This window comes from Danio rerio, chromosome 16, assembly GCF_052040795.2.
Source record: "Danio rerio strain M-AB ecotype USA chromosome 16, GRCz13ab, whole genome shotgun sequence".
Classification (NCBI taxonomy): domain Eukaryota; kingdom Metazoa; phylum Chordata; class Actinopteri; order Cypriniformes; family Danionidae; genus Danio; species Danio rerio.
Window position 1 is genome coordinate 10,694,406 of NC_141036.1, and position 18,095 is coordinate 10,712,500.

General features: G+C 38.9%; 2 protein-coding genes across 5 annotated transcripts in view; both read left to right on the forward strand.

The window, feature by feature from the left end:
* The first annotated feature begins 552 nt into the window (after positions 1–552).
* Positions 553–16,436, forward strand: mdc1 (mediator of DNA damage checkpoint 1). 2 transcript variants are annotated; one of them, NM_001365561.2, is given in 10 exon segments: positions 553–592; positions 998–1,135; positions 4,040–4,618; positions 4,699–4,783; positions 8,168–9,432; positions 9,960–13,009; positions 13,092–13,274; positions 15,441–15,566; positions 15,653–15,763; positions 15,856–16,436. In NM_001365561.2, coding segments are annotated over 9 exon segments (5,745 nt in total). In that variant the 5' UTR covers positions 553–592; positions 998–1,002; the 3' UTR covers positions 16,069–16,436.
* A 177-nt stretch (positions 16,437–16,613) lies between these two features.
* The window catches only part of si:dkeyp-77h1.4, a 27,854-nt gene continuing 26,372 nt past the window's right edge, over positions 16,614–18,095 (forward strand). For 2 of the 3 annotated variants that reach the window (XR_015510992.1, XM_087286601.1), the window contains exons 1-2: positions 16,614–16,761; positions 17,984–18,039. The gene's annotated coding sequence lies outside the window, so the exon portion shown is untranslated. The remainder of the gene's footprint in view (positions 16,762–17,983; positions 18,040–18,095) is intronic. The other variant, XM_087286602.1, reaches the window with a different exon arrangement.

Sequence of the window (18,095 nt, forward strand, 5' to 3'; positions counted from 1 at the left end):
TTGTTTGTATGTTCCTGAAGGTTTGTGCAGTTGAAAAAAAACTGCGTTTCTCAGCTTGCTTTTGCAAGTCTGCAGTCAGTTGGTCTTTCCAGACCTAAAAAACCTATATGAAAATTATATAAATGAATAGAATATGTATTATTCAGTATTTTACTATATATTTAAATGCATTTTAGTAATAAAAAATGCCTAAAATCATTCCAACTGAAAGATCTTGAGTAAAACGTTTATTTGTAAAGTATTTACCTTATTAAGTTACGTATTATAATATATATTTAATTGTAATAACTTGAATTGTTTGAATATTTTATAAAAATAAAAAGAAGATGAATAATGTTAATACAAAAAACTAAGAAACGTCTCAGAGAAAAAAACACTTTATAACACGCCCCTTGTGCAGAACGCGGGTAAAACTTGTGACAAAGGCGAAAGCTGTTTTTCAGATGACCAATCAAACCGCAGGGATGCATTGTCAACCAATCAGTGTAGGGTTAGAGCCCGACTGACAGTTTGACTGGCGAATCAGTAGTGTTTGTTTAAAGGGCGGTCCTTAGACTTCAGGAAATGGTTTCCAAGTGTTGTGCATGATAAGGTAAGCGCACGTTTTTATTAAATGCAACGAGTTGCGCACGGTATATTAGTACATACATAAACAGTGCGCGTGTCTTGCATGTTCAACTTTGCATTATGAAGTGAAACATTCATTCTGTCAATAGCTTTCTGAAAAATATGGCGAATAATATTTTACCAGTCAAATAAAGCCCCCAGTGTAACGTTAGCACTTTTTTTCAAATCATTTTTGTGGTAGCAGTGACCTACAATCTCACTTCATGAAAAGTGTTTCTTATTCAACAGTTTGATTAACATCCCTTGCGATTAATAGCTTAATTTTCAAAATATTAATGTTTTTACTTTGAAATGTCTTAAAAACATCACTTTGCCTAAATGTGGTTTCCATGACAACATTCATGTTGTAACCACAGTCTTTTTAATCTAGAAGGTATGATGGATGCCACTCAGCAGATTGAGGATCCCTTCTGTGAAGAAGAAGAGGAAGAGGAGGATAAAGGAGACCCAAAAAGAGAACAGTTAGCAACGTTAAAGGTGTTTAAAAATGACCACATACCAGAGGCAGGTGAGTGTCCTTTTACAGTGCACTTTAGAGGTCTAGTCCACCCCAAGGTAAAATAAATAAAAATAGTGTATTTAAAACGATTTTTAGCTCAAACCCAGCTTAATAAAATGCAAGTCAACAGTACCTGCACACCGAGAGTCAAAACAAGTACAGACAAATCAAAATAAATATCTATAAATTAATATTTCATCAGCTTCAGATAAAACAAAGTGAAATAATTATTGGTCTGTGCCAGGTCTGTAACAGGATATTGTTACCTTTTTTTGACAGCCTCAGTTCACGACATTCTAAAGTATGAGGTTCCTGTTTCTTTATGACGTAAAATATGTCAGACCCCTAGTTTTTCACAACTTTTTTGTGATGAAAATTACTGATTTTGTGGTGGGAATTCCCAAAAATTTGCAGTCAGTTTCGAGATAAAAAGAAAAAAAAATTATATCTAATATTTACCATATTAAGTAGGTAGCCTACTATGTTAGGTGTGCAATCTAACTAAATGACAATGATGCAAATCTTAAAAATAAAGCTTCATTATTTTTGTCTCTTGTCGAGACAAGATCTAAAACAGATCCTTTAAGGCAAAGGAAGGTTGTATAACTCTAATTTTCTAACCCATGACTTACTTTCTTTTAGATGTCACTCCCCAGAGCATCATTCTGACATTGTGTACCTCCCACATAGGACATGCGTTAGGGCTTCCCTTACTGTAATACACCTAAAACACATATTGCCATTAAACTCGTCACTCGTCAGGGAATTGTTTTTTCTCATTAACTGCAGGGAAAGAGTTTAATGAAATCGTTTATCAATTTGACTCGCATCATAAAACCAGCCATGCATGTAAAACGCAAGTAATGTGCTTCAATTCAGTCATATCCAACGCGGCCGTCATCCTTGAACCAATCTCCATCATTGTAAGCTGCTTGCTTTTCTGTTTGTTCCATTGCTACGTTTGTTAGATGTTCGTTCCAATTTCTTTTGCAGTCTGAAGCGTGTCAAATATACAGAACGCCCAATTCATGCCACAGGATGTCTTATCCAATCTTTGCATTGACTTCACATGTAAATCACTCGGCGTCTGCTTACTGCACAGGCTACAAACATTGCCCCCCGACTCTCATGTAGTGTTAGGATTGTGAGGGTGCAGATGAGACATCATTTTTCGAGAGACACCCACGTGCGCTGCATACGCAACCTCTGTAAGTCATGTAAGCAAATAATTGCAAACTGAAAAATATGTAATTTGATTATATGGTTTGGAATTAAATGTTTTATGATTATTTTGCGTTTAAATTTAAAAGTTTGTGACCTTTTTCTTGATTTTGCATTGGATTCAGTCATCACAGTATTGTGAAAAACCAGGGGGTCTGATGTGTGCTGCGAAACTATAAAAACTAATGGAAGTTAATTCTGCCTATATAAGATAGCAGGCAATTTTAATAATTTTTTTGTATAGCCTAAACATATATGTAGCATTTTGATAAACAAAACAACAAACACATTTTTCTTCTCTATTGTACGCTTACAGCATCAAATCATGTGTGAGTTTGGATCCATATACAAGTCATAATGCAACAAAGTGGCTATTAGGGATGCCACGGTTCTCAATATAATATTGAACCATTCGGTACAACCTCCACGGTTCAATACGTGCTTGTTAATTGTGGTTTTCTCAGTTTTGCGTTAAAATAATGTATGTGCGTTTTATATCTCCCTGAATTGACTGTGTGTGCCTGTAAGTCCATGAGCTGAGATGAGGAAACTCCTCCCCACGAGTAAATATCCAATCACTATGCTCTAAAGTTAGGGGGCAATTAACCATCATTCCACACTTTAACATGGCCAGCGGTGGTGAAGTGAGGCAACAGTACAAGGAAGCGCCGGCGAAGTGAGGCAACAGTACGAGAAAGCGCCGGCGTCTTTCAAATTTGCGGTGTGAGGGCATTTCGGTTTTGCCGTTAAGTATTATGCCAATAAAAGAAAAAACGGTGAACAAAAAAATAACTGTGTGCAAGGATTGCTTTACACGTATAACCATGACTGCACATCTGCAGCGCCATCACCCAGCAATATCACTGTCTGAAGTCCTCCAAATGACAACAATCCCTCGCTGAATCTACCCAACTGGTTCCGAGAGACACATAAAAATAACAAAGGCAGTGCGGGTGTTTTCAGGGATTGGAGATGTGGGCTTTTGTCATTTTATAAAAAGCACTTAATCCACGTTACAGACTACAGTCTCGCATTTTTCAGCACCGAGATAATTAAGATGCTTTATTTATGTTTACTTAAGTACAAAAATGTTTATTTGAAATGGCTAATTTATCTTTATTAACTTCACATGTATGTTTATTTTCAAAGTGTAGGATTTTATGTGTTCCCCAGTTTGCTACCAGCAGCTGTGAGATTTCAGTGCTAACTTTTTTATACAATACACTAGGAACTAGTGTACTTTACTTGGCTTTTAAGTAAAACAAAATGAGTATTGTAGTAAATCGTTTTAATTTTTTTCTCCTAAACCTCTTAGTGTTCCTATTGCCTATAAAATAAATAAAAAAAACATGTGTCAAGCCATGAGAACCGAACCGAAAACCATGTTGAAAAGCAGAGGTATGTATTGAACCGTGGGCTAACTGTGTTGCTTCCCTAGTGGTTATATTTTCATTTTTGGGTGAACTATCCCTTTAAATAATGCTGTAAAACATAAAGTCTTCAAGAATGATTCGATAATTCAATTCATGTTTATTTCTATAGCACTTTTACAATGTAGATTTTATCAAAGCAGCTTAACATAGAAGTTAGAAGTAGTAAATTGAAACCGTGTTAGTCCAGTTTTCAGAGTGTGCTATTAATCCTATAATGCTGATAATGCTTTAAATTGATCTTTCTTTACTCAAATTTCAGAATTTCCTCTCTATGTCGGAGAAAATATCTTGGGTCGGGATCCTGCTGCCTGTTCTGTTCTGCTTCCGGCCCGATCTGTGTCCAGTCTGCATGCTGTCATCTCCATCTCTGTATTTCACTCTAGTAAACGTTCTGATAATGGTGAGGCTGTGGAAGCACTTATATGGGACAAGGGAAGTTTAAATGGTACCAGAAAGGGCAGATTAAAGCTGACGCCTCAGGTACGATACGCTTTGACGGAAGGAGAGAGTGTGGTGCTCGCTGACGTGCCTTGTCAGTACATTGGCTTGGACATCTCCAAGAGAGATACATTGAAAACTCCAGAAATAGGTGTGTGTGTAAAGGAGAAAAAAGAAAGTCCGGTGCTACCGAATAGTGACTCAAAGTTGAGGAAAAGTGTGCAGAATGGGTTAAATGACAAAGAGAAAATTGCTTTGCCTCCTGTGCCTTTATGGAGCCCAGAAGAAGAAGAACCCAGCATATGTTCACCACAGTCAGCTCACAAACAGCCTGAGATCACCCTGGTGCCTGAATCAGACTCCGATGGAGAGAGCGCTACAGATGAGCGGAAAGATTTTGGTAGACGAAGCAAGACATAAAGAATATTACTGAAAGATATGATAACAGACTGTTGTTAAGCTTTTTTTTTCTTGCTGTAGTTTCAGACTCTGCGTCATCTTCTAATCTGTCTAGTTCCGCAAGTTCATCCTTCCTGACGCCTGCAAAAAAAGTAATTCCAGAGAGGTAAGTGGACCGTTTCGTTTTTTAACTAGTTGCCGTGTCATCATCAACATTCGCTTTAAGATTTAAAGGGCTAGCATTGCACCAGACCCCCATAAATGGTTTCGTTTGAAAGTGTAGAATGTATATTTTATGCACATATGCATCACTTTGGTTTTTACTCTACTGTACAAAAGTTATTTACACTTAAAAACATTGTATTTTGGATACCCGAGCTCAGACAGCTGTCATCTCTTACCTTATGCTGTGTGCTTTAGGGCCACTTCTCCTCTGTTTTTGAGGTGATGTGCATGAGTAATCCTTTTATATGTCTGACGTGGTCCGAACACAGTGAATTATGTTTGATCAAACAAAAGAATAGAGAAATATGTAAACAATGATGTGGCTTGTACAGCACCTCTCATCAGTTGGAATACAATAACTTTTGCATAGATTATGGTAGAGACATTTTTCTTTTTTCCTATGATTACAGACATGTGCAGGAACCACCAAAATTAATTACAGCAACATAGACCACACAGAACCTAAAAGGTACACTTTCAAATTTGAGTTTATAAAAAAATAATATACAAAAAGCGCCTCTTTTTTAGGTGTTTATTATAACAAAGACAACATATACAGATATTTTAAACACTTTCAATGGTGTTTCATGAAAATTCAAAGGGTTTTCTTAAAAATGATGCCAAATTTTTGCATTTACACCTCTGCATGTGGATTTGGGAAGCTTTTAAATTTGGGTTGGCAAAATCCAGACATAAATCCCAAAATAACAGCAGAGTTTAACTGGTTAATGTTCTATTTTAACTTTTGTGCTGCTAGTCTATAAATTATGTAATTACGTAACCTATCGTAGTAACACACGAATAGTAATTATTATAAGAAATATACTTAAGGGGGTATAGACTTCAGAAACCTTTGCTATTAGAGAGCAATTTTTTGCATCTTTGCATTTAGGCCTGCCACGATATCTATTTTTTTGTTGTATGATATATTGCACCAAAATATATTGCGATAAACAATAATATTGTCATTTTGAGATCATTTTATGCCACTCTTTATATAATGCCTGAATGGCAATATAATATCCTCATAATGCAAGTACACCCTTCCAAAGAACGTATCATACTTTATTCTTAAGGATTTTTCTTTAGTTATCATCATTTTAACAATGTTATAATGAAGCACTGAAATTAGAATATAAAAACATATATCCTAAATAATTATAAATGTTAATGCAAAATGCGAGGTAAAGAGTAATATCTGTGATATCTGCTACTAAATCCATTTTCAGCAGTCAGACACCCACATAAAAAATACTATAGTAATTTATAGTAAATACTACAGTGTTTTTAATTATACTGACACTGGCATCTCCAATAAAGATAGAGATGTTGCACAATCAGGGCGAAGCAGTGTTGCAGTAGGTTGTGCAAGAAGGTCGCTGGGTCGATCCTCGGCTCAGTTGGCATTTCTGTGTGGAGTTTGCATGTTCTCCCTGCATTGGCATAGGTTTCCTCTGGGTGCTCTGGTTTCCACCACAGTCCAAAGACATGCGATACAGGTGAATTGGGTAGGCTAAATTGTCCGTAGTGTATGAGTGTGTGTGTGATTGAGTGTTTGTGGATGTTTCCCAGAGATGGGTTGCGGCTGGAAGGGCATCCGCTGCGTAAAAATTGTGCTTGGCAGTTCATTCCGCTGTGGCGACCCCAGATTAATAAAGGGATCAAGCCGAAAAAAAAAATGAATGAATGAATGTTGCACAATCACCAAAAATGTTGCTCGAATTGTTTTTTTTTTATCTATGGGTGATTATATATTGCATTATCAAAATTATTGAGCTCATGTCCATGTGTTGTGCAATAAGTCGACATATTGATTATTGTGACAGGCCTATTTGCATTTGTGTATACATTACACGCCTAACTGAATATGATTTTATTATTAAAAACTTTCATCTTTTGACTTAAAGAAGATTAAAATTTTGTAAATACTTGTGGAGCAATGCACTGATAGCGAACACTCAGAAAGTGACATTTATTGTAGATAATTATGTAAATATACTCTCCATTTTTGTCCTTTAACAAAGGTAAAACTCAAGAAAATTAAAAGATAAAGATAGGGTGTCTGCGGGGTCTTAAAAAGTCCTCAAATGTCTTAAATCTCAAAAGCTAATTTTTAGGCCTTAAAAGTTTTAAATCTACAAAAATATTGTGTTGTAGGTCTTAAAATTTTTTTTTTTTCTGGGTCTTAATTTTCCTTTGTTCATGTATAGCTGTTTGGCCATTAACACCCATAAAATCACCAAGAATCCATCTCAATAAAACTTTTAACTTTTCATTTACAAATAGTATTTAATTACTTTCCTTGCAGTAACATTTGTCTAATAGTTCTATATGTTTATTAACTGCTGACCTGACCTATATTTCATTCATTCGTTTTCTTTTCGGCTTGATCCTTTTATTTATCTGGGGTTGCCACAGCGGAATGAACTGCCAACTTATCCAGCATATGTTTTGCGCAGCAGATGCCTTTCCAGCTGCAACCCGTCACTGGGAAACACCCATACACTTCCATTCACACAGATACACTACGGACAATTAGCCTACCCAATTCACCGTACCGCATGTCTTTAGTCTTGTGGGGAAAACCGGAGCACCCGGAGGAAACCCACACGAAGAGAACATGCAAACTTCACACAGAAACGCCACATGACCCAGCCGAGGCTCAAAACAGCGACCTTTTTGCTGTGAGTCGACAGCACTACCTACTGCGCCACTGTACTGCCTGACTTATATTTTTATTAATAAATTATTATTGTTATATAATTAAATGTATTAAATTATATATTTTTTGATTGGGCATGTGAAACTCTTTTTTCAACTGGGATATTTAAAGTAAAACCTTAGCATTTAGTCCTGTATAAGTCTAAAATTTAATTCATAATGGTCTTAAGATGTCCTTGAAAGTCTTACATTTAACTTGGTGAGACCTGCAGAAACCCTGCTCTTTACAAGGATAGTTGACCCAAATCTAAAAAGAAAACTTGTTTTGTGAAAGATTTTTTTTTTTGCTATTTTATTCATAATATAAAAGACATAGGACCAAAGCATTTAATTTATTGTTTTTCTGACAGTCCCGTATTTTTCATGAAATTCACATCTACAAGAATTTCCTGTGAGGGCAAAAAAGTTTTACACTGGGTTCATCTTGGTCATGTTTGAAAGTGACTTCTGTGCAAGCTGCGTAGAATTCAGCATTTTTTTTACATTCATCCTTACCATAACACTGTGATAAACTGTCAAAATAAAATTTCAATTGCCTCCCAGTGTATAGTACGAAAAGCTTAATTTGATTCTACTTAACTGTTTTGTGCATTTTCCCTTTTAGTGAGGATGAGAGCTCATTCACTCCATCTTCTACCTCAATCAACCGATTCAGACTGAGTGAAAGTAACTGTGAACCCAGTTCAAACTCATCTAAGCATGGCCCCTTGGCCCTAAACTTGGACAGTGGTACTGATTTTGAGGAAGAGGAGATGAAGACAAGCAAGACTGAACCATTGGCTACACCAGAAGTAGCTGCAAGAATAGAGCCAGTATCTTTGGCAGAATTTCATATGGACAGTGATACTGATGTTGAGGAAGAGGAGCTAGAAACAGATAATGCTGGTCCTGAGGCTCAGGTAGCTAAGAAGTCTGTAACTTCAGCTGGTCTACGTGTAGATAGTGATACTGATGTTGAAGAGGAAGAGAAAAACAAAACCGAACCAGAGGCTCAGATTGAACAATCTCCAAAGGTGGGTCCAGTATCTTCAGGAGATCTTCATTTGGAAAGTGATACTGATGTTGAAGAAGAGGAGGAAGACAAAAGCAAACCTGATCCAGTAGCTCAGACTGAAACCCCAAGGTTGGCACCAGTCTCTTCAGCAGATCTTCATATAGACAGTGATACTGATGTTGAAGAAGAGGAATCGGATGCAAGTAAGGCTAAACCAGAGGCTCACAACGCAGTAACTCTTGATAAACCTGCATCTTCTCCTGGTCTTCATATAGACAGTGACACTGATGTAGAAGAAGATGAGGAAGAGAAAAGCAAGACTAAACAAAAGGCTGAAATAATTAAATCTGTAGCTTCAACGGATCTTCATATGGACAGCGATACTGATGTTGAGGAAGAGGAGCCAGAAGCAAGTAATGCTAAGCCAGGGGCTCTTAATAAATCTGAATCTTCAGTTGGACAGTGTCATATGGACAGTGATACTGATGTTGAAGATGATAATCCTGTGCAGGTTCCGCAAGCCATTGGAAAGGGAATTGATGTCAAACCTGCTACATCAACTCCAGGGACAGAGCTTAACATGGATAGTGACACAGATGTGGAGGAAGAGAATGAGGATAAGGAAAAGACCAAAGATTATCTGTCAAACAGTGGAACAGATGATGAAGATCCTTTTAAACCTGTAGCAAGAAAAACTGTGAAGGTTTTTAAGAGTCAGAAGGCCTCTGATAGAGGTGATGAAGGAGAGCAGTCTGAAGGGAGCATCCTTAAAAAACAAGATCAACATTCCCAAGCAAAGGCTAGTCTTGAGGAACCAACACAAGCTTTTGGCCACCTTGAAGATGACTGGGACTTTATGCCCACACAAGCATATGGTAACATCCCACTCACTTTGAGTCTATTTATCTCATTCTTTAATTTCTTCATAATATTTTATACATAAGATTTATTGATTTAATACTTTTTCCAGAACTTTATAATGTTTCAAAGAATTTTTTTTAGTTAGCTGTTGTTTATTTTTTGTTTGTTTTGTGTTTGTTTAAATTGACTATTGTGTAATCACTGAATATTTTGAAGATACAATAAGAAGGTTATGATTATTCAAAATTTATCACATGTACAACTTAAATTGGTGGTTAAATTTGAGTTTTTTTTAAAGCCAGTATACAAAAATTAAAATACCCCATAGCTTTTTACACCTGAATGCTAGTTTTAATAGAAAAATGTATGAAAGTTACACATTTGCAAACATTTTCTCCTTGTATATTCTTCAAAACTGGCCTTAATGCCCTTAACTCACAATATTGTATTTGCCTATTTATTTTTTCTATGTCAAACTAATTGTTTTAAGCAAAATTATGCCAAAAAAATATATCATTTGAGTTTAACTTTTAACTTTCAGGAGCTGCCAGTACTAGTGCTGTTCTAAAGCCAAAGCGGCTTGATCTTGAGGCTACACAGGCGTATGGAATAGAGACAGACAGAGAGGAGGAACAGGAGGAGCCACTGAGCCATATCCAACCTTACACTAACCTCTCTACTGCTGAAACTCAACTCATCCCTGTTGCAAAGCCTGGTGATTATGCTGAGGAGGAGGATGAAGAGACACCAAATGACTCTCACCTCTCCACAGCAGACACAGTAATTATTGCCAGCACCCCGAGAAGAGAGGAGCAGACTCAGGCCTTTTCTCTTTTCACAGCCCAAACGCAACTCGTCTGGGAGGGAGAAGGCAAAGAAGTTGATCAAAGTGAGCCCACCCAGCTGATAGAAGCTGAATCAAATGATGAAATGCAGGAGGGTGAAAATGAGGAAATGATTAAACAAGGGATGAAAACCCATGGTACCGGAGCAGTTCAAAATAGTAAAAACTCCAGCTCCTATCTTATAATTCCTGAAACTCAGCCTATGTGTGAGGATGAAGAAGCAATAGATGCAGATCTGAGTGGAGATGAATTTCAGAAACCAAGTATTAGAAAACAGGATAAGAAATATGATACTTCACATTATGATAAAAACATCCCCAGCTCCCATGTCACTCTAGCAGAAACACAACCAATGTGTGATGATGATGAATTACCAGGTCAGGATGATGTATTGAGCAGTGTTCAAACAGAAAAACATGTCAGTTCCCATATTGCCATTGCTGAAACACAACCTATGTTTGAGGAAGAAGAGGTGCAAGATGATGACCTGAAAACTGAGGCCAGCAGAAGACATACTGACAAAGATGAACCTGTGCATTATACTGAAGAAGCTTCGACCTCTGGTTTTTGCATTTCCAAAACACAACCTGTTTGCGGAGAAAATGTGAGACTGGAGCTCAGTAGCAAGACATCTAGCAGAAGATCATGCAGGGGTCTATCAAAAAAAGGTAAGGATGTCCCACAGCCTGATGAAGCTGTTTTCAGTCCCGCTATCACAGAAACACAACCGATCTGCGTGGAAGAAAAAGCACCAGATGACAATCTTAAGGGTGAAGTCAGCTTTGGGAGTACAAGACAACAAGCAGGTGAGTTCAAGTCTACAGAGCTTGCTGAAACAGAGCCTATAAGTGATGAACAGCAGGCACCAGGAGAAGATATGCCTGATGCGGCTAGACCCAGGCGGATAGATAAAGATAACTCCATAGAGTTTCAAAAGCCCTCTATCTCCCATTTCACCATAGATGAAACGCAGCCTGTGGTTGAGGAAAATGAGGGACATGAGAAAATGTTCAGCAACAAGACAGCAAGCAGAAGGTCATGCAGAGGAAAGGCGAAGAAAGAAGAGGAGGTTTCACAAACTGCTGAGACTGCTGAAAACCAACCAATTCCTGAAGAACTTATTGAAAGAGCTGAGCTGAATAGTGAAGTCAAATCCAGGAGATCCCGCAGGACAAGACTTATTAAGGAAGAGAAGGTTCCACAACCTTCTGATGTGGTTATCGGTTCTGTTTCCACCATATCAAAAACGCTGTCTGTTTATGAGGATGAGACTGAAAGAGATGAAGATCTGAGTGTGATTAGATCCAAAAGATCTTGCAGAGGACGACAAAAAGATGAAGGTGAACCTCCAAAGGCTGCTGAACTAAACGCTGGTCTCACGGTGGTTGAAGCACACCATATGTTTGAGGAAAATGCTCAAGAAGAACCTAGTAGCAGAACTAGCAGGAGACAGGGGAAAGATAAGGCAAAGGAGGAGAGTGTAATACCTGCATCTACTAAAGTCCAAGTTAAAAGTAGAAAAGTGCAGGATGGAAAAAGAAAGAGGGGGAAAGAATTGTCTGAGGATGAGGTAGAAAGTGAAGAGGAAAAAATCATAAGGAAAGGAACCAGAAGAACTGGTTTGAAACAAAAGTGTAGTGAAAAGGAAGAAGAGGAAAGCGTGGAGGAGAGGAATGTCCAGGAAGAGAAAGAAAAAATGAAGAAAGAACAGGTGGAGACAGAGAGACTACAGAAGGAAGAAAATGAGAGAAAGGAGCAAGAACATGAAGAGAGTGAGAGAGCTGAAACTGAAAGACAAAAGCTTGAACAAGAGCAGAAAGAACAATTGAAAAGGGAAGAAGATGAAAAAAGACAGGAGAATGAAAGAATACAGAGGGAAAAAGATGAAGAAAGAGAAGAGAAGGAAAGGTTGGAGAGGAAGAGAAACGAGCAAGAAGAACAAAGACAAAAAGAGGAGGAAAGAATTCAAAGAGAGAAGGAACAAAAAGAAAATGAAATATTACAGGCAGAGAAGGAACAATTAGAAAAGGAACGGCAAGAAAATGAGGCAAGAGCACAAAAAGAAAGAGATGAGGGGAACCTTAAGAAAGGACAAAAGAATAAGCAGTTGGACAAGAACAAATCTGAACTAGAACCTCCTCTACTTCCTCCAACCAGGCGATCACGCCGCTGTTCAAGCTCCTCTCTGAATTCTGATCAGTCTGCAACCTCACAACAGGAGCCAACCAGCCAGAGGGGTAGAGGGCGGGGTAGAGGACGGGGCCGAGGGAAACAGACAACTGGCGAGCAGCCCATCAGTGCTAGACAGTCTAGCCGTAGAGGTCCAGCTTTTGAAGTCGCAGACACAGAACAAGACTCCAGTTTAACAACCCGATCACGATCTCGCTCCAGTTCTAGAAGTTCTGAGAGATCTGCTAATAGTGTCCAGTCCTCAAATCAAGGGACAAGAGGACGAGGAAGAGGCAGGAAGAGTGTGAATCTACCACAACCTGAGGAAGTTTCCCAGACTAAACCTTCTGAAAGAGGCAGGGGGAGAAGAGGCAGGACTTCTGGTGTGGAAAATGTAGACGTCGGAATGAGCAATGAGCTTAAACAAGATGCGAAGATGGTTGAAGACAATACTGCTGTTTCCCAAACCAACAGCAGAGGTCGCAAGAGAACAGCCATCACAAGCACTACTGCAGAAGAGGCTCTTTCTCCCACACCCAAGACTCCACGGCGCTCGCTGGCCAGTCAGGCACACAAGGTCACACATCCCTTAGATTCAGACATTTACTATCAAATTTGATCACTGTGTGGATGACAGCAACCTGTCTTCTCTCTATTAGGTGTTGTTTACTGGACTGACAGATGAGAGTGGAGAAAGAGTGGTCTCTCGGTTGGGTGGAACTCTGGCAAAAGGGGTAAACGATATGACTCACTTGGTGACTGACAAGGCGAGACGCACTGTAAAATTTTTGTGTGCTGTTGCCAGAGGGGTACCAATCGTGACTCCTGACTGGCTAAAGAAGGTGAGACGATCATTATTTCAGAGATGTTATCGATTCAAATGAATTCAATACAAAATTGCATAGAAATATCTGAAAGTTAGAGAAAATATTACATTTAGTTTTCATCAGGCAAACTTGTTTTTAAGAAAACTGCTTATTAATGGATTTTATAAAAATTGGCATTTGTTACATGTCAAGTAATGAATTACAAATACCTGAATTTCTGTGTATTTGAGTAATACAATACTGTGTACAGTGGTCCCTCGTTATTCGCAAAAAGTGGAACGCATTCTGTACTGTACAGGCGACACGGCATGGAGGAGATTGATTGACAGATCTACAGCCAATCAGCACACAGAACCCAATGCGATGTAGAAGAAAAAGCGTGCCAAATTGTTCAAAAAATAAATCTGCGAAACTGCGAGACCATTAAAAGTGAGCCGCGTTATAGCAAGGGATCACTGCATTGAGTTTTTTCTTCAGGAATTATAATTTACTAATTTGTTTTAAAAATTTGTACTTTTATATAAAATGAATGTATTATTTGAGTGCTGCTTGAGCTTGGTAGTTATGGAGACCTACATGTCAAAACTGTTGTTAGCAAGATGGCACTGTACATCAGTTATTAACCTACACCTACCCTAACTCTTAACCCAACCATCATAGTTATTAATGTCTACACACTACCTCAACCTTAACGCAACCATCAAAGTTATTAATGTCTAAAACTACCCCAACCCTTAACCCAACCATCATATTTGTTAATGTCTACAACTACCCCAACCCTTAACCCAACCATCATATTTCTTAATGTCTACAACTACCCCAACCCTAAACCCAACCATCATAGTTATTAATGTTTACAACAGGGGTCACCAAACTTCTTCCTGGAGGCCGGTGTCCTGCAGATTTTAGCTTCAACCCTAATCAAACACACCTGAACAAGATATTCAAGGTCTTACTATGTATACTTGACACACCCAGGCGGGTGTGTTGAGGATTGAGATTGGTGACCCCTGGTCTAAAACTACCCCAACCCTAAACCCAACCATCATAGTTTTCAACGTCTACACCTTCCCCAAACCTAAACCCAACCATCTATTTTTAACGTACAGCCGCAAGTTGCGGAGGCTTTTATGCTTGACGTGCTTGCCATTGTGATGCTGTTTGCAACCACAGGGGGCAACGCCGAGTAGGCTGTCATGACAAAATTCACGATGAAGACGTTAGCCAGGGAAGTTGCATGGTGGAGTTGCTAAATGAATGAACATATTAATATATTAAATAAATAGCTTGTGGATAAATTTGGAGAAAACTCATGAAAACAATTGGTGAAAATATTCCCTGTTCCGCCATCTTGCATCTCATTGTGACATCTCGCATGGTTCAATGGGATCTCGATAACTGCAAGTTACGCTTCTCTAACTTATTACATGTTACGCCCCCTCATGTAATGCCCCCGTCTTGCAATCTGCCGACAGATACATTTGAGGTTTTTGCCTAATAGGTTACATGGATTTTGCCCTGATTTCTATCGGCTTATTATAGTTGTATATAGTAATGTAATTGGTTTTCACATTTAATTAATCTCACATTTTAATTTATATTTCAAGTATGGCAAATAATTTTAAATAAATAAAATAAAATGATACTGATGCAATCTACGTTTTTAGTTTACAGGATGTAAGGTGGATTCATTTTCACCTAGTAATACTCACTATTCTTAGGTACTGTGATGCTGCGTTCACACCAGACGCGGCACGCTCGTCAAGTGCGAGTGATTTACATGTTAAGTCAATGCAAACGCGCGAATAGACATCCTGCGGCGCGATAAGCGCGAATATCGTGATTTATCCGTGCATTCCGCGTCTGGTGTGAACACAGCATTAGAAGGGCAGTTTTCACTCATACTTTGAGTAGTATTTAGAACATATACATTTGCTCTATTTGCACAATATTGCTTCGCAAGTGATGGTACTTTTAATTGAATATGATTTTTAAGCTCTCTTTCCACCACTGTATGTGTAAAGGTTTTGGGTACCCACAAATTATGACGTTCAGACAACCTCTGTGATGTAGCAATGATTTAGATTCCTGTGAAATGTGTGTTCTACACAGTTATGAGTAAGTACAAGCATAAATGTTTTCATAAGATGTGTAATTGAACATCCCTGTGTTCTTCCTCAGTGTGGAAAAGCTGGCCATTTCATTTCTGCTGACGATTATATATTGAAAGACATTGAGCAAGAGAAGAAGTTTGATTTCTGCTTAGAGAAGTCATTGCAAACTGCACAAAGTCAATCTCTTTTAAAGGTAATAACCCCTGACAAGCACTTCCACCACTCTAAGCTAAAGTGTATCATATGCATCACGTTTCTTGTCATATCTTTGTTTCATAGGGTTATGAGATTCATGTAACGCCATCTGTGATGCCAGAGCCATCTCAAATGAAAGAAATCATAACCTGCTGCGGAGCACGTTTCCTTCCCAAAATGCCCTCTGCTCACAAGGTAGCCAAAATCAGTGAACGTTAATCTCCTATTAAAAAGCACATATTACATATCATCATCATTTATCATCATTTCTCCCTCTGTCTATTCAGGAGCATGTTGTTGTGGTGTCATGTGAGCAGGACAGAGTGCTTTGTGCGAAAGCAGTGGGTATGTCATTGCCCGTGGTCAGCACAGAGTTCCTATTGACTGGCATTCTGCAGCAGAGAGTTGACCTGCAGGCCTATTCTCTCACTTCCTCCCTCGACACGTCCAATCAGCCTCCAGCCCCCAAAAAAGCTGCTGCCAGGGGCCGTAGGAAGTAGCGACAATGACTCAGGAAAGGACTTTCTGTGTAATTCATTTGTGACATTCGAAGATTTAAATTCATACAGCTGAAGTTGAATGTGAAATAATGTGCCAGTTTTATGAATACCGCAATGAAATAGATGAAGTGCTACGCTTGTAATCACACACCCGCAGTTTGCTGTGAATGTGAGAGAGTGTGAGGTGGCTGTCAATGAATGACAAGTGTTAGTGATGGATAATTTAACTCCTTTCAGTATTTTTAGAGAAATCATTTAAGTAAACCCAATCAAAGTCTAAATAAAATAGATATTGTGCATTTTTGCAATACCCCTAGCCTTACAAATGCAGATAAATAAAAATAAAATGAAGATTTAAGTCATCAAAATGATCTATTGCACATTTGTATTGGTGAGGGAGGGCGTTGGTCTGAAGTGATGGATCGATCTGAAGAACACCTTAAAGACCTTCACGTCGCTTCTGCAAAGGTTGGCGGAGTGTGTGAGTGTGTTCGGATCCGCTGACACGCCCATAAGGGCTTGATTCGCCGGGCTTTACAGACCGCACTCGAGACGCTGCGAGACACCGGACGGATTCCTAAGGTGCATCTCCTAGTGCTTAAGTGATTTTCGTGGTGGAAAGGAAGCAGGAACGGACGAATAACGGATTTCCCCCTTTATCTCTGTCTTATCATTTGAGGAGGATACTTGGAGGTAAGGTGAACACTGCAAAGGAGAATATCTGTTTTGCGGCATGCAGGGATGTCACAAAATTAGCAGCTGGCTTTGGGTGGCAGGGCTTGAAGGGTTAAATTCTGCAGTTTCTGCTTCGTCTGGTACTTTTCCGATAGATGAAAGTTGCTGTTTTCTGCTGGACGCGAATTAAATCATGTTTATTCGGAGACTGAGAAAGCCGTTTGTGTTTGCTGAAGAAGACATGTCCTGTCGTGTCTGCATAGCATCACATTAAAATGCCCTGTCAGCGTTCAGCATCCTCTATTAACATATCAAGTGTTGACATTAAAATGTGATTTTACGAAAAATTTAGGACCAGAAAAGCAAATGTGTGAATTAGAGCTACCTGTCACGATGCGCTGCGACAATATTTGTTTTCCTAAAACGACAGTAATGTAACGTATATTTTATGGTATATTCAGCTCATTTTGCCGGTTCAGTTGGCCCGTTTCATTTCGTAATCCGTGCATTATATTAATCTGAACCTGTGTGGGCGATCTTTCTCATCGTATGACCGACAAAAATGACTTTGACTGGCAAATAGTTTTATGATTGGGTGGAAAAGATCATAACAGAAGGTTTTAGTCAGAAATGGAGAGATGCGAGCGAGCGCGCGCTCCGGGGTAAGTCAATGCTGCCGCCGCCCCCGCCGCTCATAACACACGGACTGTGTCCCAAAACCCAGTCAGATGAGTCCCCAAGCTGTATTCCACCACAGTGATGCTTAAAATGGTGCCTAGGTAGGTACTGTAGCTCACTAGATGGTGAGACCGGTGCGAGTCATGATCTCATCGCCTTTCATGTCAGACATCAAACCCTTAACTACACCATCGCCTTTGAAATCGATCCGGGCTTTAAAATGGATTATGATTCACAATATAGTCAAATAAGTCTGAAAGGAATGATGTGGAAGTAATTTCCAAATGCCCAGTCCTGGTCTCTCAGGACATGACCTGCTTATAACACCAATAACCACATATGAATTTGCACCCTTCTAAAGGTTTAGGTATGATTTCCCTGAGCTCCAATTGCTCTTGTTTTATTTACAGGACCGACTTCTGGCATAATTGACCAATATGTAATATTGTGGTTCATATGGGGTGATTTGATTTAAGCACCTATTCCTCTGTTGTATTGCACTCGAGAGAGAAGCATCTTATGTTGTGTGTTGCCCATGTTTTATGTATGCTGTTTCTTATAGGAGAGGCTTTGCTGTAAGAGGTGTCATACTGAGACAGAGAGAGAGAGAGAAAGCATGTAAGTGGACCAGATGGCACTTTGTCCATATGAAACTAAAATAGCGCTGACGCATT